A 22,301-nucleotide genomic window follows, 5' to 3' on the forward strand; every position below is an offset into this window, starting at 1 on the left:
GAATGACTCTGAGTCTGGAATCCCCCCAAGGGAGAATCTGTAAGTTCTTGGAAACGATCGTGTCATTCTTGTCTACAGGTCATGTACAGCGCGGATGGCTTCCTGGCCAAGAACCGTGACACCCTAGTCATGGATATCGTCTACCTCCTGCGCTCCTCCAAGATGCCGTTGACCAGGCTTCTCTTTGAGCAGCACCTCAACAAGACAGGTATTGAATCAGATACGGTGTGTTTTTGCTAAGGAATAGCGTCTTTGGTGAGGAAACGATGCAAATGCGCATATCTTTGTACTGGACGTACTGAGCAAAGTGAGCATGCTCAACTGAGTTCTCTTGACGTGGTGTTTTTTGCTTATGTACCAAGTTGAAATATGTGTATGACACACCAACCTGTCTTTTCTTTGCCTGTGGGACCATGTTTCTAGTCGGTGTGGACTTTTGTGCCGACTACAGCCAACCTACTGAGTCAATCATTGACTTTTCAGCATTGTGTATCTCCGAGGGGGCCCAGACTTCTCGTAAATTGACAATTGAGCTGCCAAAAAGCTGGCTGCAACATTATGTATCTTCATAATCCATATCAATAGTTCTTATAAGTACGTGACTTTATATCAAAGCCACAGTAATTACGAAACAGCTGAAAATGGCACCATGGTGATTTTCTTAGGTTTAAAGATTTTTCTGAAATTTCTGCAGTTGCTTATGTGTAAAATATTCTGTCAAAGTTCCACGCTGAAATATCTTTGACAAAGCGTTCTTTCACAAACTCAAATTTAGAGGCTTGTTTCTCACTTTTGCCAATTTAAACATTTCAATATCAAAATTTGATGACTACACTTTGGAATACCCAATTTGAAGGATCAGGCAGGTTATCGTACATAGTGCATAGAGTAAGACAGTCTATTTACGATCGCTCTGTGTAGGGAACTTGGCGAGCACGCTGGGTCCAGTCCAGCGCAAGGCACTCCACATGAAGGAAAAGCAGCTGTGCCGTGCCAAGTCCTATGCACAGATCATCCGGGAGGTAAGATGGAGTGAGGATGACATTGTCAGTTCCACAGTAATATTAATAATAATAATTTATTCATTTATAGATATGTTTTATTCATATAGATATGAATATATGGTATTTATTCATATAGATATGTTCAAATGCATTGTACAATGAAGACATTAAGCGTGGAACAGTGAATACATTTAAACATGGCTGAGACCCACATTCACCAACATCAGTAAAGGGGGGACAGTAAGAAGCAGTTACAGTTTTAGAGGTGGGAGGAAAACCCCAGAAGAATATTCTGGGTTAAACCCACGGAGTCAGGTAAGGACTGAAAACCCAATCCACATGTGGACCGGGCCGGGAATCGAACCCGGGACCACAGAGGTGGAAGGCGAAGAAAGAACTACCTTGTCAACCCGACTCCCCAACTAGCCAGATGATATTAGTGCCATTTTATGAACATGTGGCTAATTATTTTTCAAATTTGACAAATACTATATGATTGCATCATTATTCTGTTGTGACTGTAAATACACTATTGGCAGTTGATTATCTTAAGAAACAAGCTACTGCCAACTGCTTATTGACTGGAGAGACCTCAAAAAACGTATTTTGTAAGAAAAGGGGGCACAATGCTTTGGTCATTGGGGAGAGAGTGGCATAGTAGTTCAGGTTTGCGTTTCGTGACCAAAGGGTCAGGGGTTCAGATCCAGCTATTGGTCATAGGTTGTGGCCTTAGGCAAGATCATTTGTCTCCCTCTGCCGTGAAGGGAGGTTCCAAAATGAGCTTGTGATTAACCTGCAAAGGACTTGTATCCTACCCACAGGGGAATGGAAATATTCTCAGTCATTTTGCCAAGTTGCTTTAATAGCCAAAATCTCAGGCCCTCTTACTTTCAAAACGTTTTACTTTTAAATCTAGTTGGCTCATTTGCCATTAGACTGTGTTTTGTTTTATCCAAGACAAGCGCTTGAAATGGAACTCCCAAATTGTTATTCAGCTCAGTAACTTGGAAATGTCGGCAATTTCTTCCTTTCCATAGGACATAACATTTGCAGGCCCCGCGGTGGAGGTAGGATGAATTCATGTGGAGAGAGGTTGCTCTAACGCTGTACTGTTGTAGCTTTCTTCATCTTGAGAAACTACTTGCTTTTGCCTTTGTCCTACTCCTGAAATTCGTGGCTCACCCCCGTTCTGTCATTACAGCTCACTTTGTTTTCTTACTAATGCTTTTTTTCATGTACGCAACATAACTTGTCACAACAAAATGGAGAGGATAAGATTTATCTTCCTTCAGAAACCTCTTCAGTTTGCCGAAATTCACCTGACACAAAATACCAGTTTTTGACGAATTGAAACCTTAGTTTGAATCTGTCGTGTAAAATTTAAATATGCTATTTATTGCTAATTGTATCTTCTGAAACAAGACAACCGTCTTTTGTTGTGACTGGTTATGTGGCCAATTTTTGTGACTTTGTAATTATAAAGATTTCACTTCTTGTAATGTTACTAACACTAAATCAAATCGTAAAACATGTAATCATTCATCCATCCTGAAAAAACACATCCATCATGTATTTCGCTACAGCTGCTTGAATACATGTACTTTGCAGTTTCAAACTCTGGCTCTTTGAGAATCTTGGCCTCCTTTGTGGGGCTGATGATACCTCACTGAGAGCCATGACTGTCAGTGTAGCCTCAGTTTGAAAAAAAAATGGCTCCATATTTGAAAAGCATAAAAGATATGTGCTGTCCTGCCTGTATAACTTTGGTCCTGTTTTTCTAGTAGTGAGTGTAAACTGCAAAGCTGTTACCATGGAAGCGCAATCATTCTGTTGTTCTTTTTTTGCGTGACTTCTTCCCATTCTTTTCTTCTCTGCTGTAGCGTAATGACGATTCTTCCACACCCAAGGTAATAACGGCAGTGCAGAATTCCTATAGCTTGACCACGGTACGCACCATGCACTGTCCCCACTGTGTATTACGGTATCATTTGAATGTTTCATTCAGTCTGTTTGTCCGGCTGATGGCTAACCGGTGCATAACTATGTCTCTTTGTCTGTTTGTGGTTGACTTTGTGTCAGTGACTGCATATTCTCATGCCTTTTTAACAACTTGCACTCATTAAGTTGCCAACTATGCTTCAATATGTATTTATTGAAACTTGCAGTGCTTCCAAAAAAAAAAAACCTCACTTTTTAATTTGTTTTACTTTTGTTTTTCCCATATTTTGTCTCGTTTTTTCTTTGTTGAATTTTGGAAGAGACTTAGTTTAGCCACAAAAGTTCGTTCAACCCCTTAAGAAAAATAGAGAAAAGGACATTTTTTGGTCTTTTAACCAACAACTTCTTTAATATTTGAAAGTCATTTAGGGAAAAATTACAAAATTTACAAAGTTAAGTTTGTTGTGCATGCATTGGCTTAAGTATTTAGGCTTCCAAAATAGTAATGATACATATAGATGAACATCTTCAGACTAATTAATGCCAATATTTGTTTTTAGGAGAAAAATGCTTGTGTACTCTCCATAGAAACCATTTTCGTAACTGCAAGTCGGTTTTTTTTCAAATGTTTGTAATGAAACAATCATCTCTTCCGATTAACAACGCGTCATGTGAAAGTGTATCGTTACACTTGTTGAAAATCTGATGGTTTTTATTCACCAACTTTCATGCACCTCAAAGCACAGATTACAAGCATGTTTGGTTCTGTTGAGTTGAAATGGCGTGGGTAAAAATTTTACTGGCTTTTTTCCAGTCACAGTGACCTCATTACTGTTGAAAGGATTTCACATTGTACACGTAGCTCTATGCAGTCATGGGCACTAGACAAAAAAAAGCTACCAAGACAACAGTTTAAAGCGTTCAATGCTGTCTTCAAAAATTGGCTTACAAAAAAGAATTAGATGTACTCCATTTTTCATTTTTTTGGTGTTGTAGGCGACAAGTGGTAATTTGGCAAAGAACAGACAAACTGTGGCATCATATTTCAGGGTAAGTATCTTACCAGGATTGCTGTTTCATAATTAGTTCACAAACTTGAATAAATTTCTGGGCTACGCACAAAGATCAATTACCATATATACAAGAGCCAGGGTCTGCCTTCTTTCACCGTGTTCGCTAGAGCGTGGGCCGAGAATAATAGCTGAAAAGCGGGCTGAGGATCTCAATTTTTACGGTGTGTCTTAGCCGCCTCTCGGCGCGAAGGGGTTAAGAGGAAAAATGTGGTTGGTGTCCACTATTGTAATTGTTGTTATTTTTCTGTGGTTGTGCTTTGTTTTCATGTAGTATTCTCTCAGGGAGCTCCTGTTTAAGATGGTAACCAGCCAACCCCACTTCGTCCGCTGCATCAAGCCCAACAACGACCGGGTACCGGGCCAGTTTGACCAGGAGAAGGTCCTGACGCAGCTGCGCTATACAGGTGTTCTGGAGACCACGCGCATCCGTCGGCAGGGCTTCTCCCACCGCATCCCCTTCCTGGAGTTTGCTGCCCGGTACCAGCAGCTGGCCTATGAGATGAGCAGTCGGGTTGAGGGTACCCCAGCCACCTGCGAGGTCATCCTGAAGGCATGCGGTCTGATGGGCTGGCTGTTGGGAAACACCAAGGTATTGTTGAATTTAACCCTGACTGAGTTGGGGGGGGGCTGAATCCACCCTCTCTACAGTTTTTCTGATATCTTTGCCGTCCATTTCTTTCACACAACATGCCTACAGGAGGTTTTCGGTTATATTACGGAGTCATTTGACAACAGTTTTGTGAAAATCGGACACAACATTTTCACACAGTGCCAACTTTTCTGAGACTGAGTCGGACAAAAATAAATAGTTTTCCATGACGCACTCAATGCATGTGGTCTGACGTGGGTGTTGCCATGAACTTCATGTAATGGTAAAATTGAAACAGTTTATAGGATTGAGTTGAATTGTATTGATAATGAGTATGTTTACATATATGCTAAGTTTAGAAAAGATCTGGCATTGGACAGCTGAGTTTTTCGGGGAAGGGGCAGAATCTGCCTCCCTCCTTCTGACATGGTCTGCAAGAATTTGGCCCTTGTAGGGTTAAACCTAGAGACAGTATTGGAGGGGGTCTAGAGTGGCAGTGTGCAGAAGGTTATAGAGATTCTAAAGACAACCTTGGCTCACTGATGATAGCAGTAGAATCGGTGCAGAATGTCGGAATGCAGTGGGCTAGAAATTGTAGAAGCAACATCAGGACAGCAACAGGAATTGTAGATGCAAAATTTGGACTCTGAAAATAGATCATAGATTGCAAAAAACTGGAATGGTGAAAATAGATGAAAAATGCATTGTGTTAATGTTTTAAAGAAGTATTTGCAAATGAACGGTTATAAAGTAAAATGAAACAAGGCGTAACTCAAGGTTTTATTGTGAGATACCCCGCAAAACCCTTGTAAACCTTGTAAAACCTCAAGGTGAACCTAAACTTACCGACTGTTTAATTTTCCATTGCCCTGTTTCTAGTGTATTCGTAGCCCAATTTTGTAGTCTAATCTAAACGAAAACCTGTGAATCTGATAATTGATTGGCTAGGTGTTTCTGAAGTATCACCATGTTGAGGACTTGGACTGTCAGCTGGAGAAACACCACAAGTTGGCCAACTTAGTCCAGGCCATCGTCAAAGGCTGGCTGGCCAGGGTACGCTACAAGAAACTCCTGAGCCGGAGACTGTCCAGCGCTGTCATCCTCCAGAAAAGTGAGTGGCCTTTAACATTCTAACACTACGAGTCAAAGTGGATTTCAACAGTAGCAGTTGGGGTTATACTTCAGTTTACAGCAGTTGGAGGACCCATTGTTGCATGTGTATGTCTTTGCCACGCTGTGGCTGTTCGGAACATAGATCACCTTTGTGACCTGTCACCACAAAATGAGCTGAAAGTCGGAATTTTTAAAAATTGAGATATTGGTAGTTTTGAATTCAGCAGAAAAAGAGCTTTCCTGTGGTATGTGCATCGAATACTTAGGGTAAAAGTATCAGGTGACAAAGGGACATTATTCTGCCAGCTTTGCGTCTGTGTTTACGGCATATTTTCACTATTTCAGACCAGGCCCGAATAATGCTATCGTCAAAATAGCTGAGAAAATGACATTTTCAAATGTATGATCTTGTGAAATATTTGGAATTAAATAGGAGACGGGTTACAATTTCCAAATATTACAAAACCTCAAAGCTAACCTTCGCTTCAGTATGACTTTGAACCCTCAAAATAGGAAAGAGCGAGATGTGACTTTACTCTCATTTTGTCGTAACAGGTCACATTTATTTTGTTTTTTTCATTGACCCTGCACGTGTACATGTAGTTGAGACAGTATTGTGGCAAATTGTTATGGCTGTGCACTACACTCGTGTCTTGATTCTAAAATATACGATTGAGAATGCTGTGGACTTCCAGCGTTGCTCACAGATTTTTCCCCAGAAACGTTTTCTTCAAAAACTTGCTCCTCAAAAAGCATTACATGGTCAGCATTACAGACTGTCCGCAATTCAGAATTTTGCAGCACCCCTGGAGGCACGTGGGTATGACACTGTGTACTTGTTCATTCATTTTCACATTGGTACTTCTCTCAGTCTGTGGCCCCTTCTGTAAAGTACCATATTCTCCCTGTGATATTCGGCATAACACTTGTGGCTCCAAGAAAGTCCCAAGCACAACTGGCAAAGAAAGACAGTCTCTGTCTTGAAAGTTTCAAGCTGTTGCGTGTGATTGCTTGTAATGTCGTAACTAAGGGAATAAATATGTTCTTGGCCAGTCTTGAATGTCATTAGCAGTAGGAGAATGAAAACTGATACAGGCCCAAGCCAAAGATGAGAGACATCATCAGCATTCATTCTTCATGCACATATTTACTCCAGTTTATAAATAACTTCCGAGAGGGAAGTCACAAGTTACAAAATTTATAAATTTCCAATGATTTTACTTCAGTTTTTTGTCAAACATGGTATGGTATTTGCGAATGTTTAATTAACTGTTTAAGACCGGCCAAGTGACGGGCTCTCAACCAATAGGAATGGCTAGACTATCTGCGGTATTTGTGAATGTGTGTTCAGTCACAGTATTATCTATAGCTGTGGTCTGGTACGTCTTATTCTCATGTAGGGATTCGAGGGTGGATGGCTAAGACGAAGTACGAAAGGATCAAGTTGAGAAGATTCATTGCCGCTGTCATCATTCAGAAAGGTGAATACGTACTCATGCACTGGAACATCCCAGAACCTTCATCCGAAAGTTCCCATCTGCTTTGTGTCTTTCCTTTTCCGTCATTCATTCTGTCTTTGTTGTCCGACGTTCTTTTACCACAGGTTTGTAGGTTTTGTTCCCTCTTTCAAAACGTGATCCGTCCTATTCTGTCTCCTGAATTCACTGTGTAGTTGCTGGTGCATGCTCTTGTTGATTTGTGTGAGCTCACAAATTGATATGATTGGAGCACTCCTATCTGTCTCATTTCTTGAGACACTGGTATTGGAGTCCAGCTTTTGTTGCTCACTTGTCTTCATTTTCCATGAAATAATTTCAATTCAAAGATCACGCAGAGTTCTTTATGGGTGACCCATTTCAGTTTACAATCCTCCTGGTTGTTTGAAGGTTTTCGGAAGCATTTGACGAGAAAGAGAGAACAGAGGGAGCTTGCGGAGAGGCAAGAGAGAGCAGCTGTGCAAATCCAGGCCTGCTACCGTGGCTTCAAGACAAGGCAGAGGATCCAGGACGAGCAGAAGTTCACCAGGATGGTAGTCGCTCTGCAAGCGGGTGAGTGGGCCAGCTTTGAATCTCAAAATGTAGGAGTTTAAGTGTGCAAACCAGTGTAAACGGGGATGACATCATAGTTTTGCACATGAATATGGAAAAGCTCATTTGCATAAAACCCAAGAAGGTAGTACGATACCCTTTCAAGCAGTGAAACAGATATTGAAAGTGAATTTACCTGGAACACAAGAGGTGCATTTTGGAGGTTTTCATTAAAAAATATCCAGGGAGACACTCAAGGCACTGAGTTCAGACATATGCAAAACAGCCTTAAATCCTAACTTTCCCAAATTCCCCCAAATCTCTTTGCATTCATGTAAGTAGAGGATATGAGGGATTGAGTTGTGGGTGATTTCAAAGGATGTGTCGTGCTGAAAACATGTGGTAGCAAATCTTGTTGTCTTAACCACTTGCTGCCAGGTGGATTTTTCTTGAGCAAGACAAGATGCCAAGATTTTCCGTTTTCAAAAATGGCCGTTTATACCAAAATGAAGGACTCTTTGGGCACTATTCTAAAGCTGACAGGTAAAAATTCATTGACTCCTGAATATTTCAGCCTGGCCTGCGGCCTTGGAAAAAGAGCCCAGATTGTGCGGTGTTACGTAAGATTCTTTTGTTCCCGAAACCGGCACAGTGCACTGCTGACTCTTTTCGGTAGGGGCCAAATTAGCTTGCAGTGCTGTGTGGCTCATCACTGCGGTGGTGGAGAGCTTTGTCCCCGGTGGTAATCTGCTCGCTCTAAATGCCTCAAACCGTGGTATATGGTTTCAAAACAAGGCTGGATTATCTCCACTATTGAGAGCGAAATAATGTCGGTAATGCCCAGCAGCTCAGTCTTTTGTGCCGAGCACAGTCTTTTGTTTTAAGGCCCAACTCTTTTGTTCCAGTTCCGGGCTCCCCAGCGCTGCATATAAAGCCTATGTACTCGAAAACGGGTCGCCTGGCAGGGAGTGGTTAATGGTCGTAATTTTGCTCTGTGCGTAAAAAATACTGGTTTCTTTGAAGGGTTTTTAGGAGAGAATTACATGTACTGTAGAAGTCAAAAATGAATAGCTTTATTTGGCACCTTTGCAACAAATTCAGCAACTTTTATACCTGAAAAATTTCCTAGTCGTTCATGGACCAGCAAAGCTGATATCTGACCAAAGGTGCCTCTGTTGCTTAGAACATTGCACCCTCTCTTGGTCCAGCTCAAGGTTCACAATGGGCTTCGTCCATCATTCATTGATCAACAAAGACAAAAATATGGCAAAGCTTTACCTTCCCATTTTTCCTCTTGCCTCATGAACCCCAATGCTCCTGGTCCCTTCAAAACCCAAGAGGAAATTTCTGACTGTTTTTGCAAGATTCGGGAATGCAGAGTCAACTGTTTCCTTACGTGATGAAGCTTAACCACTTCATGCCGGGGCATTTTTCAATGTTGATGATGCTGGGCCGGCATGACTATCAGTTTTTTCGTTTTCAAAATCTTTCAAAAATTCATCATTTCATTCAACGGTCGTTTATAGCTGCACGAAGTAATCGCTAGGCACTACTCTAAGTTGGCAGGTGACCTTCATTGACGCCCGAGTATTTCCGCCAGGCCTGCAGCCTTGTAAACAGAGCCCAGATTGCGCGGTGTTATATAACTGTCTTTTGTTCACGAACCTGGCTCAGTGCACTGCTGACCTCTTTTCAATAGGGGCCAGATTAGCATGTAGCAGTGCTGTGTGGCTCATTGCTGCGGTGGTGGAGCGTTTTGTCCCCGGTGGTAATCCGCTCGCTCTCAATGCCCCAAATCCTGGAATACGGTTTCAAAACAAGGCTGGATAATCACCACTTTTGAGAGTGAAAAATGCCGGTAATTCCCAGCAGCCTGGTCTTTTGTTCGGAGTATGGTCTTTTGTTACAGGGCCCTGTTTCCTTTGTCGGAATTCGGAGACCCTGGCCACGCATATAAAGCATACGTCTCCGATTGCAGAGTCCCCGGCAGGAAGTGGTTAATGCCCCATTTTAGAAATTCACCACCGAGACTGTAGATCGGTCTGTGGTGAGAGTGGCTGCTGCCTATGTGTAGATTCAGTATGCCTGGAAAGTAACAGGATTTACAGTATAAAACATCTTTCCTAGTTTTCTGAACCAGTTGATGGTGGCATTGTTTCACGGCAAAGTCATGGAATTTGACTTCCAGATTTCTGTAGAAACCTTGAACTCGGGATGGGGCAAGTTAAGACGACTGCCTGGCCAATCACCAGGAACAGAAAGGGGTGCCACTGGCAGTCACGCACGCAGCTTTTTGGCTGCTGTTGCAAGTACATGTACATGTATGCATCAGTGCATAACTGCACAGAGCACACTGTGTACCAATCAATCCTGGTAGTTGGCAGGAAAAGCGCCCTCTTTTGTCAAACTGTAACAAGCAGCTATATCGAGGGTGTCTAGGTCTCACATTGGCAAAGATATAGATGTACAAGAATAAGCAAAGTGAGCTTGGGTATCCATTTTCTTGGCAGGGCTAGAGCGGTGTATATTTCTGAAGGGAAAACAATCATCACTGTTCAGGCTGTCAAGTAATTGAACTTGATGCGAAATTTTCTCTGGATAGTTTGTACAGTTTGCAGTATTTTGACCTGAGCTTTATAGGCAAATCCATGCTGAAGATTTTTTTTTAAATCTTCATTTGACACATTTAACTTATTGTCAGAAATTTTGCACAGGTTTTGCAGACTGGGCGGTTGGTTTTGTTTGATTTGAAATTGATCTAAATGTTTCAAGATCACCCCCATCCATTTACTCTGGGATTTAACCATAAGACTTTTAAGTTAGCAGACAATTAACCTCCACAGTTTCAGGCATCAACTCCTAAGTTTATCCATTTCAGTTTGTCAGTTTTTTTTTTCTTGTTAAAACTTTGAACATTGTTACTCATTCAACTCATTTGAGTTAGCATTCAGTTTACATCTTTAAATACTGACCAGTTCAAGTTACTTTGTGTCTGTGAATCTTGTTTTTTAATCTAGAAAAACAGAATTCTCTCCTGAAACTCCTTATTGATTTTCTGACAAAAACCCAAAATATTTTCAGTGGTATTTGTGTTTGTGCTGACCCAAATTGCAGAAAGACGCCATAAATATGCAAATTTAACAGTTTGACAATATTTGCTGGTATGGTTTAAGGCAGGGATACATATCCCATTCGCAAGCTTAGAGCAATTAAGTGCATATCTATAAGCATGAAAATTCCTACCAACCTTGAGGATTTTGAGAATGTGTGTAGTGGGTTATGAATTCATTTGGGGTCACTTACTCTGCTGCTCAGACGTACATTTTACATGTTATTCTTTCTCTTGGATTAAACGGAGGGTATTGTGAGTTGCTTTGTGTCATTCAAAGTGCAGGCCACATTAGTTTGGATATTTTTTACTGTGTTAAATGGATTCATGACCATTGATGGGCACAAACAGTTGCACTTTACCGGAGTGTGGAGGAAGTCTCAACCGACTGCCCGACCTTGAAGGCTCAGACTGGCCCAGTAACCTTAAGTGGGACGACGGAAGACAATACTCCTCCAAACGTCCCTGAGGTACGCTCTGACATGGGTGACCTAATGCCGCCCCCCCGCCTTGAAATCGGCGAGCACCCCGAAGCCATTTACCAGACAGTTGCAAAGAAAAGCCTGAGAGGGGCAACTTCCGAGACGCTGAGAGCGTCAGCCGGTGGGACTGGGAGGAAGAATGCAGACGCAGACAGAGAGACAAATAACAAGAGTGCAGAGGGATCTCGCGGGGATCCTGCAGAGACATTCAAACCGGGGCACTCAGAGGACAGCCCGCCGTCAGGTACAGCCCACGCTCAGGAGAACTCGTGCTCAGAGAATGTCACCTCTGGGAAGACAACGTCAGTGCCGTCAGGAGAACAGTGCGCCGTCTTGATCCAGTCAGGTTGGCGGAGGCATTTTAGTGGCCAATTGTTTGGTGACATTGGTGGAGCCCTTTTTTTTTTCCCTTGTCGAATCGTCCTTGTTTTAGAGTTAGTATCACTGTAGTTTGTGCATTGTTGAGCACAGTGAGCATGATGCATGTGCATGGTGGTGCCATTTCTTGTGTCTTGTAAAGTGAAATGTAACATTTATAGTTGTTTGAAATTGTCTGCATGATGTTTTCAGTGGGTAGAACTTTGCTATTTTTTAATATTAAATATGTGAAGTTTGGATTTAGTTTTCTTTTTTTTTCCTGGTGTCAGATAATTGAACTACTATGATCACGACCTGACAAGATCAACAGACAGAAACAGTGCTTCTGTACACATTTCCGCGTAACAGTATCATGTTAGCTTAAAAGGATTAAGAAATCCTGTTGGCCGAATTAGTTTCTTAGTAGGTTTTGTATCTAACACAAAGCATAATTGGCTTATTTACGTAATATGTTCATACGCGTATGAAGAACAGTTTGTCAATTTTATTAGAAAAGAAAAGTTAACTTGAAAGCACTTGAATCTCACCTGCCATACACTTTGTAAGAATTTGATTTTTGTTACGGCTCTTGAAATAAAAACATTCAGTACACACTAAGCTGTGCTTTTGGCATAAATATACTTAGCAATATAAGGCAAACTTATTCAGACTCACAGACAAACATGGCCTTCACATGTATGTTCATGTCATTCATGTTTTCACAACTTACAATTGAACAGATGGCTGACTTGCACACTTCTGCCAGGCAGTAGACAAGTTAGTCTGCGTTCCACAGGCACATTCATGTTCAGTATTATGCACACTGAATGTGAGCAGTCTCTTTCAGTGTTTGTGAGATGGTCGTGTTTGGTCTGTCAGTTCATGCCATTCATGTTTTCACAACTTACAATTGAACAGATGGCTGACTCACACACTTCTGCCAGGCAGCAGACAAGTTAGTCTGCGTTCCACAGGCATATTCATGTTCAGTATTATGCACACTGAATGTGAGCAGTCTCTTTCAGTTTTTGTGAGATGGTTAGTTTGGTCTGTCAGTGATTTCAACGTCTACCCTATGGGTCTTGTTTGTCATGCAATGTGCATGTTGAAGTCATGGGAGAACATGCAAGCATGTCTGTTCACTATTGACATGCTGGACAACCCTCTGCGTGGACATGGCAAAGACGTTTACCATGATGCTGCCGTGTTTGTCCTGTTCCCTGTAGATCCACTGGCTAAAATAATACAATGTCACATATTGATAACAGGGAACAAACAATTTTCCTTCTCGCCTCAGTTTGGTTTACATTGCTTTGAATGGTAAAAAAGTAAGATGGCTGCCCTATGGTAAATGTCTATAGATGAAGTCCTATATGGTATGTACTCTCTCTCCGTTCTCCAGAGCGGATGGAGTAGTGTTAAGCAAACAAAACCTGGTCGTGCATCACTTTAAATCAAGTTCATGTCATCACTGGCGAATCCCCAAGTGCAGCCTTGAGAGCGATGTTGTGTTGATTGCTCAGGAAAGAATCTGACGAACTCCCTTTTTTGGGCTTTCTGCACTGTCTTTGTTTTGCAAAGATAATAAATTTCCTTGATTTGTAGATACATGTATAGTTATTTGTAGACATCTCCAGATTGAAGGAATCTTTAATTGAAGAGAACACCTAGCTCCTATTGTACCTCTTGTCAGGCTCACCACCCTCTGAATGACCTCGATGGTCAGTTTCTAACAATTGTGCTCCCTTCAAATACACCGACAAGGCACTGTTTGACAGTGTGGCTAATTTCCAATTAAAATAACCCTGAATAAAATGCCTGAAAAAACCTTGACCCTTTCCATCCAACCATAGTCAGTTGACCATGAAGCGGTAAAGCCCTTTGATTCCAATTGCTGTTATTTGCCATATTTGATCTTTATAGTTATCCTTTTTTGACAACAGAACCTGAAATATCTTTAGTAGGATAGGTAATATTTCACTGACCACGCTGGACTTGCTTGGCCTAGCGCTTTGTAATATTTGAGTTTTGTCTTGTCAGTGCGTAATATCCGACAAACTCTCACTCGGGAGGAAGCCGAGTGTGAACAATTGGCCCCCAAATTGACACTTGATTGAAAACCGAAACGCCGTGAAAACTGCCACAGCCAACCCCTGTTATTGCTGGCCCAAGCCTTCCTCTGAAACATTATGGACAGACTTTCAGGAGTTTTGAAGAAAAAAAAATGAAAATGAATTAATAATGGAATACTGCTGGCAACGTGAAGGGACCAATTCTTTGTGAGCAAGAAATTACAATGGTTCCTGTTCCCTTGAGACAGACAATACTTGTCTGGCCGCCTAATCTCCCACCCACTGAGCCATTCAGTTATCCATTTTCCAAGTCAGCCGCCTAACACCCTATGATAGCAGAGGCGCATTATCATTAAGCAGGCTTGTACAGCGAATTGATTTTCATTTGTGCAGCACGAACTGTCAGGACTTAACAAGCAACTCCTATCCAAATTGATATTTTATGAACGGGAAGCGCATTAAGACCCTTTTGCCTTTAGTATTCAGCACGCTAGATTTACCCAAGGAAAGCTGTCTGATCTGAGGCGTGAACGGCACTTCATTAGACTACGGCATTGTCGCCACCACCTAAATTTTTTACATTGTGCTGAAACTGGACATGGGTTTATACACAGCGTTTGCCTCATCCCGGCTCATTCTCACTCTTCAACGAATGACGTGCTAGTGTGCGCTTGGTTAATGGCCGTGGAGTCTGCTGGCCCAGTAATTACGCCGCTTCTCACTGATGGTTTCCAAAATGACGCGCCGAGCTCCCCTCGTCTCATGAGGTCATTTAACAAAGATGCCTTGTTGAGAGGCTACAGAAAAACGACAAGCTGTGCATTTTTATGATGATTTTGTATCGTTGTCAGTGTGTGTGTTTTTGGTTGACATTGTTGATGGAAATGTTATTCCTTAGCTCTTATTCTCTTTTTCACAGTGGTATCTTTGCATTGCCTTATTTTTTTCATACCTGTTTGCATGTCCCATGGTTTGTGTCTTAAAGCCACCCATAGCCCACCACTGTAAATGGACTGTCCAGTTGCTATGTACACATGTAAACATACAACCAAAAAATTTAATTATATTTAAAGTGAAGCCATATTTCCTCCTTGGCCTTGAGAAAGCCAAAAAGCCTGGCAAAATTTTCAGTAGAGTGTAATCCACTTGTGTATTCTGCATTGTGAATGAACTTATATCTTGTGATTTTCATGCATGTCTGTGACAGTTATGTTACATGAACCCAAATCATTTAACTCTTGTTGTCAGGCCAGTGCACATACCTTCTTTTTATTGCACAAAAACCCTTTTCTTTGTGTTCCGTCCCCCCATTATTTTATATTACAAAGTTGTGTAGGCCAGTAGTCCTTCGATCGCATGCCAGTTTACCTTGAAAAAAATGTCGCATGGAGGAATGGGGTTTGGACATTGAACTGACACAGCTGAGGGTAAACCAAATGGTGTTATTTACGTGACATCCCTGTCACAATGTGATAGACAGTTTCATAACAGGTTGCATGTTCTCTTGCAACTCCAATGCCTCAAGAGATAAGTTTCTTCAGTGTACCTCAAAGGAGGACAACTGTCCTGAAAAAGTTTGATGGGGTCGTACTTTGTTCAAACCTGTATTTGTATTTCATTCCCATCAGACAGCATGAAATGTGGAAAGGATAGTAATCATTTGGCCGGAAAAAAGTTTTCCGCGTATATCTAAAGAGCTGATGTCAAGTTGTGCTGTTTTTCCATGAAAGGGCTGCAGACACAGCAATTTTTGCAGATATCATTCCTCCTCAAGCTATCCCAACATAAAAATGAGTTCCTCCTTTTCTGTTTTTCTTCCCAAAATAAGTTTTAGTTACCCTGAACCTTTCCCTCTTTTGCAGCTGCCAGAGGTTTCCTAGCCAGGCGGAATGTCCAACGGATGGTGGAGCAGCGACGGTGGAATGCTGCCCTCCTCCTGCAGCGGTGGCTACGTATGTGGAAGAAGCGCCGCCTCTACCAACAGCTACAAGCCTTCACTTCCCAGCAAGAGACTTGGATGATTTACTTCTTCTTGCAGGTGATTTTTATGCCCCGCCGACAAAGGCGAAGAGGCGTACCGTTTCTGCTGTGTCACTCCATGGCGGTGTGCGTCTGAACAAGTGTTGTTAGCATAATAGTCTGAGAACTGCTTGACCTGTGAAATTCAACTTGGGTTTTTTATCAAAGGTCCTAAGAAGCTTAATGCATTTCGGGTTGAGAGGTCAATAGTCAAGGTCAAAATGGCTAAAATAAACTAAAATTTAACTGTAATCACAACTTAAAGTTCTGGGTACAGGTATTGGCCTGGCGGGTCATTGGTGATCGTTAATACATCATTCTTGGTTTTTTAATCAGAGAAGGAACGTAAAAACATTGAAAATTCAGGATATGAAATCCCCAGCTCCACCATGAACACAGGCCTTTCTTTTGCTGAATTGCAGTTAAAGTTTTTGCCAACTAGTGGTCGGCAATCTGCATCTGGCTTTCAGTACAAAAACACAAGAATAATTCACAGTGTTTCAGGGAAGGAGGTTGAACACGAGGCTGTCAAACCCTGGACATTAAGGAAGATGTACCGTCCTTCCCATTCCTAGACTTTGGGAGAGGAAATGGGCTGTAAGATCATTATCCCTCCGATTTTCACACCAAGGCTGAACCATAATGAACATAGAAGAGCAAAATCATCTCACAAAACCTAAGCCTCTTCTGAATTATTTGGCTTGGAAATGTTCATGACTCTATGGGAACTGGCTCAGCCATAACCATAGACCATTAAATTTCAAGCCGCAACCAAGTGATTTGGGCATGGCCTTACTTCAATTTAAACAGTGCAAACTGGCTAGAATGGGCTTAAAACTGTGCATATTTACCATTATCTATCATAAATGATTGATCTGTGGAGTGCTGGGACTAGTGAAATCGTCCAAAGAAACCTTTGCTGATGTCTGAGAAATATGATGTTGAATTAAGGTCTTGAACTTAAAAAGAGAATGCTCTGAAAAAATGCTCCCCCACGACTTCAACCATCAACCTTTCCAAAGATGTTAATATTGCACATCATAAACTAAAATGGAGTCCACAACAATGCAGTGGTTCGTCTCGGGGCACAGTACATGTATAGCACTACCAGAGTTTAAGAACTTATCCTGAACTTTTTCATCTCTGTAGGTGGACCACTACGGGGAAGAGTTTTATCGGTCAGCTGAGAGAACCAACAGCCCCGTGTCCACTGGTGCCATCCAGATACAGAAAGTCCTCCACAGTGGCAAGACGGGGTTATCGGAGCGGAGGTTGAAGCACCTCCACAGGTCACACGATGTCAAGATGCCATTCTCGCCTGAGGACGTGTCCTACTACCACAGTTTTGGGGACGGCAGTGCCACGGACAAGGTGTACAGACGGAGTGGCCTGCAAACTGGGTAATGTGGGGTTTTTTGGAGGGGGGGAAAGGAAGATTATGAGGGGCACAGTCACTCTGCGGAACTTTAAGGCAACTTAGGCTAAAATGGTGTTTAGGAAAAACAAAGACATTCTTCTCATCGTGTACTGAAACTACTCAGCCAGTTCAGATGTTATCTTCTTGGAGATTGCCTTGAACCAGTCGCAGCCACTTTGCCCCTAAGTGACGCTGCTGTCAATGAAGTTGGGACTGTCACTTTTTAATAGAATCAATTACCTGGCTGCAAGAGTCTATACCGTAAATTTGCATTTGGCTTGTATTGAACCTCAAAGGACTTAAGTCTGTCCTGACGATGTTATCGGTCCCCATAATAGCTATCATGCATGTGCGGTCCTCACAACACAGGAACAAGTGTATATGTATGGGCGTGTATGGCCATGTCTTAGAGGACAGGTGCAGAAAGGGAATACAGGATTTCCCCTGTCCTCAGTAGTTAATCTTTTGTTGATAGTCAGTCCCTGAAACTGAAGTGTGTGTAGCCTGTGGGAGAATGTTACAGGAACAAAGGGAAACACATTGAGGTGATGTAATTCACAATGTGTGTTTCCTCAGTTGTGCAATGACTTTTAAAAAAATTCGAACAAAATTTTCTTTCAGCGAACTCAAGGAGGCAGGCTCCTCAAGTGATAGTGACTACTACAACAGAATAGCCAAGGAAGCCAGCCAACCAAACCCCAGCAGAACCAACAAGAACAGCAATGAAAGGTAGGAATTCCTCAGTTACAGCATACTATTAAAGATAAGTTTTCCACAGGGAGGCCATTTTGAATAGTGCATTATGGGTATAGGCTAACATCTGGGCGCCCAATAGCACTTTTTTTGCACAAGTTCTTACCAGTGAGTACAGTTTTTATGAAGTGCATTATTTAAGTTGGATGAGTGTATTTTCAAGGCTTCCAAATGTATTTGTATTTATATGCTGCAGGCAGACAGTGAAGAACAGATTATCTAGTGAAGGATAAATGTAAGCAGGTTGTCTCTATGGAAGTTGGAAAAAAGCCTCACACAGGCAAAGGCCGAGACAGAATTTTCGATGACTTGCACTCAAGATCATTGGCATGTTCAGTGGTACAACTGAACTGTGAAGGTTTTCAGGAGGTATCGGTTACGGTCAAGTCAGGCTTGCCTATCGCACCAATGCAGCTCAGTTTCTGTTCTTAGCTTGAAATACAGTGGGTTCAAAATTGAACTTGGTTAACTCCGCGTGAGAGTTTCTCTGCTAGTTAAGTTTTTTCTTTTATTTAGTGAGTCATCAGTTCCTGGAATGCTTCATGGCTTTGGTTACCATGACACCGACGAAACATGTGAAGATAAATTGCAGTACAATTTACCAAGTCATGGACAAAAGCAGGTATGTTTACAAAAACCACTTATTATGCAGATGGTAGGCCCTTGGCTATTTAAATGAGACCTATGCAAATTAAGTTGACCTTGAGTAACACATTATTGAGACATGCTTTTTATAATTTCTGGGTATTTGGTATGTACATTGTTGAAGCTTGGAATGAATGACTAGAGACAAGTTTTCCATTTGCATTGAATGTGGCCTTTGTTGGGGATTCTGTCGTCCCCTGAACATTTGTACGTTGTTGATATTTCGTTTTCCAAAATAACAGCAATCTCCAGAACACGGTGATCGGCATCGCAGCCACTCTAACCCCACTGGGAACTCCTCTTGGAATGCTTTGACCCAGTCATCCAATTCATCCAATGAACGTCGATCCAGTGCTGGTGACAGGCACCAGACTGATACTAATCAGAACACAGTAAGCAATGGACTGGTAAGGGCCCAGCAAGGACGACAGCAGCACCTGTGGCAAGGCGTTCTGAAGCGGCATGAACAGCAACATCCGAAGATTATACCACAGCATTCAAAGTATGCTGTACAAGTAGAACCACAGCAACAGCAGCAGATGTCTTGGAATCAACCCCAGCTCCACCCGCAGCGGAAGGAGATCCTGAGCAGGGCACGGCAGCTGCAGAGCTCGCAATGCAACGAGCCAGAGGTCAGGCAGTCTCCGGAGCCCCAGCAACAACAGCAGCGGCAATTTCAAATTCGACAGCAAACCCTAGACAGTGGGCAGGCCCGTCTCAGCAACGGGCATGCCAACGGTTCAGTCTCGTCCAGCCATTCCGAAAGCTCATCCGACGGCAGGTATTCACCCAGTGATGCTCTAAGGAGGAAAAGTGTCAGCTTTGCTCAAGAGGGCGACTCTGGCAAACAGCAGAAGACAAATCAGTGAGTCACATTGTCTCTCTCCGGCCCCAAACCAATACTTGTCTGATTTCACTGTTCTCCAAAGGATGTACATTTATTGCACATTTGGGATGTATTGCTGACAGTTCATGAAGAATACTTTCAAGAAAATTAAACTTGATTGGCGACAAAAACACAGACAACACAAACACAAAATACCAAGAATAAAGAATTTAACGGGTTGGAAATGACCTCAGTGCAAGTGTTCACAGAGTCAACAGTGCAGTTAACTTCGTTACAAAGTCCCCATCAAGTACTTGCCCCACCGAGCATGAAAATATATACTCCCTGCTCTGCAAGTGTGAAACATCCCCTTAGGGCAAATCAATTACACACTCGGAAGATGATCCAGCAACTCAAAAACAAAACACAACTATCGGTATATGATTTCCCCATCTGCCGAGAATCAAAGCTGTGCTTGGATGTAAGAGATATTCTGGTTCCGTGGCCCAAAGCAAAGGGGTGGGGGGGGAAGTCCGGAGTTAGTGCACTTTCATCAGAAGGTCACGAAACAGCAGCTACAAGTCATGTAGAAAAGACAACGGGGACGGAAATCAAATTAAGGTATTCAGTCAGTGCCATCTGCCATGCATGTTACCTCCAAGTGTTTCTTGCCTGTCGGGCAAGCACCGTTCGGAAGCAACACCAAGGGGACAGGTGTATCCTTAGGCATCCGAGGATTCCAGTGTGGTTGTGGTATGACAGTACATTAACAGCCGGCGGAAAGAAAAACTTAGAGATTGATCCCAGGAAATGTTGAGTTCCCGCTTGATATACTTGGCATGCATTTGATATTAAACACAAATCGGACAGTTTGGGTGGGCATTATACTTACATTTGATGTCACAATGGAAAATACCCATTAGTTGTTTCTTGTCTTTTAAATCTTTCATAATCCTTTGCATTGTGCTTTCAGGTCGTCACCCTCCAGCCAGCCAAAGCGCAAGGAAATACTGGTCTCCAACGACGGGACGTTTGATGTCAAAGCTCTCCTCCGGAGGTCTACTCAAAGGGCGATTCTCTTGTCATGAGCCTTCAACCCTTATTTTTTAAAAGGAAAGCAACATTAACCCTAACGGTCCCAAATCCTCCAATGTCAATATGATTTTACATGCACCCTAGGGGGTTAGGGTTAATTTGTTTAAGCTCCACATTTTGTTGACAAAGCAGGTTTGATGCCTGTACACAAGTATAATTATGACACAGTAGGTTTATCCCAATGCCTCTGAATGTATGAAGAATGATATGAGAGTTTGGTTACTTTAGATTTGGATGACTTGAAAATGTCATCAGATCCCGAAGCCTTACCGACACTTTTTTATATCTGTTTAGTAATTTAGCTCATTATTTTCCTACATCACTTTGAAGCATCCAGGGATATAAAAACTGGCATTGTTGCGGTGAAATCTTAGTATTTGCCAGTCTGTTGTGTGGTAAAACTCCAGTGTCATCTCCTGCCACTTGTGGTGGTATCAGGTCACAGCTGCTTCTTAGAGGTGCGCACATCAACATGATGTGTGCTTTTATCAATTTTGTGGAAAACATACCACTAGCAAAGTTTAAATTGTTAGCCGAGACTCCTGAATGTAGACCATGACATTTTACACTTCTCTCCTCTTTTTGAATGAGCATAGGTACATTTATTAATAAGATTAATATAACTACAAGATGAGATATGCCTTTGAAAAATCTATGTATGTATATATTGCTGAAATTACTCAAGTTGTTACAGATTGAAAGTTCAAAAATTATATTTATTACTGTTATTAGTGAATTTCCATGCCTTGGAATAGAGAACCAACGTTAGCAAAATGTCTTTTGCCTGAAATAGAGAAGTGTAGCAGTACGTGTGATTCACAGTAGCGTGCCTCCAAGAGTTTGCAGCGCGTTGACCAATCACAGTGCGCGAAATCTGTCAAGCCTTTCCAAACGTGCATTGGGGTGACAGATTTCGCGCACTGTGATTGGTCGACACATGGCAAACTCTTGGAGGGGCACTCCTATTGTGAATCGCCCGTGTTCATGTGAAACAATTTCCCCCAAATTGCAGGGTTTTCCTCATTTGTTTTCATTATTGCAGTGTTTATTTAGAGCTTTGGATAATTTGTGGTGTTTCTCCTTTTGATTTTACAACTCAAGATTGGAACCGAATGAGGTCTCTTAATTATCATTGACGGTATTCATCAGGAGATATGAGTTTGGTTGAGTACGTCACACTCCACACCACCCAACACATCACCAGTCCAGCTCGTAACACGTCCCCGACGTGCAGTGACTAATAAGATGGGATGTGATTGTCGTGATTGATTTCAGCACTGTTTGGAAGATGGAATGTATTCGCTGTTTGGCCCAACAGATAGTGTGGTTCTCGAGTTGGATTGGCCATTGGCATACATGTGTTTCAAACACACTCCGTTGCATTCACACACGAGAAGGTCTTTTCTCACTCTGTGCAATTTTTTTTCAAGCAGAGCACTTGCGGTTTCATTATCAGCAGGTGGTAACAGGTTGTAGAAGTTTTCTAAGCGCACAGTAATCTGTCCAAGTTTCTCAGTTTTATGTCATGTTTTATTTCATTGAAACTACTGGTTAGGAGAGCAGCCACACTGGCTATTTGCACCGGGAAGAATACTGCTGGGATGAGTGCCTTAAGGGGCGAGTGGTATACCCACCCCAGACGAAAAAAAAAAAGGGCGTGGAAGGAAATGAGGAGAAAGAAAGACGCCTGTGTTGTTTTGTTTATTTTTTGTAGTAGTTACTGGAAAGGAGTCTAAAACGCAGCTTGAGCCCGTACTCGGCCATTTCCCTCTCTTAGCTCTT

The 22,301-nt window shown here is 42.2% G+C and overlaps 1 protein-coding gene across 11 annotated transcripts in view; it reads left to right on the plus strand.

Moving 5' to 3' along the window:
• The window catches only part of LOC110986632 (myosin-IIIb-like), a 59,125-nt gene extending 36,924 nt beyond the window's left edge, over positions 1-22,201 (plus strand). For 5 of the 11 annotated variants that reach the window (XM_087133995.1, XM_022248663.2, XM_087133999.1 and 2 more), the window contains 16 exons: positions 79-208; positions 922-1,022; positions 2,042-2,071; positions 2,885-2,950; positions 3,939-3,992; positions 4,287-4,604; positions 5,553-5,715; positions 7,118-7,198; positions 7,604-7,765; positions 11,205-11,681; positions 15,627-15,802; positions 16,933-17,183; positions 17,822-17,929; positions 18,470-18,575; positions 18,841-19,463; positions 20,398-22,201. In XM_087133995.1, the coding sequence (XP_086990121.1) occupies positions 79-208; positions 922-1,022; positions 2,042-2,071; positions 2,885-2,950; positions 3,939-3,992; positions 4,287-4,604; positions 5,553-5,715; positions 7,118-7,198; positions 7,604-7,765; positions 11,205-11,681; positions 15,627-15,802; positions 16,933-17,183; positions 17,822-17,929; positions 18,470-18,575; positions 18,841-19,463; positions 20,398-20,512 (2,961 nt within the window). In that variant the 3' untranslated portion in view covers positions 20,513-22,201. The remainder of the gene's footprint in view (positions 1-78; positions 209-921; positions 1,023-2,041; positions 2,072-2,884; positions 2,951-3,938; positions 3,993-4,286; positions 4,605-5,552; positions 5,716-7,117; positions 7,199-7,603; positions 7,766-11,204; positions 11,682-15,626; positions 15,803-16,932; positions 17,184-17,821; positions 17,930-18,469; positions 18,576-18,840; positions 19,464-20,397) is intronic. The other 6 variants (XM_087133998.1, XM_087134003.1, XM_087134000.1 and 3 more) reach the window with 6 other exon arrangements.
• Positions 22,202-22,301: the final 100 nt, after the last annotated feature.

The sequence above is a fragment of the Acanthaster planci genome, linkage group LG03 (assembly GCF_054643075.1).
Source record: "Acanthaster planci isolate LZ-2023a linkage group LG03, COTS_SCS, whole genome shotgun sequence".
Taxonomy (NCBI): Eukaryota; Metazoa; Echinodermata; class Asteroidea; order Valvatida; family Acanthasteridae; genus Acanthaster; species Acanthaster planci.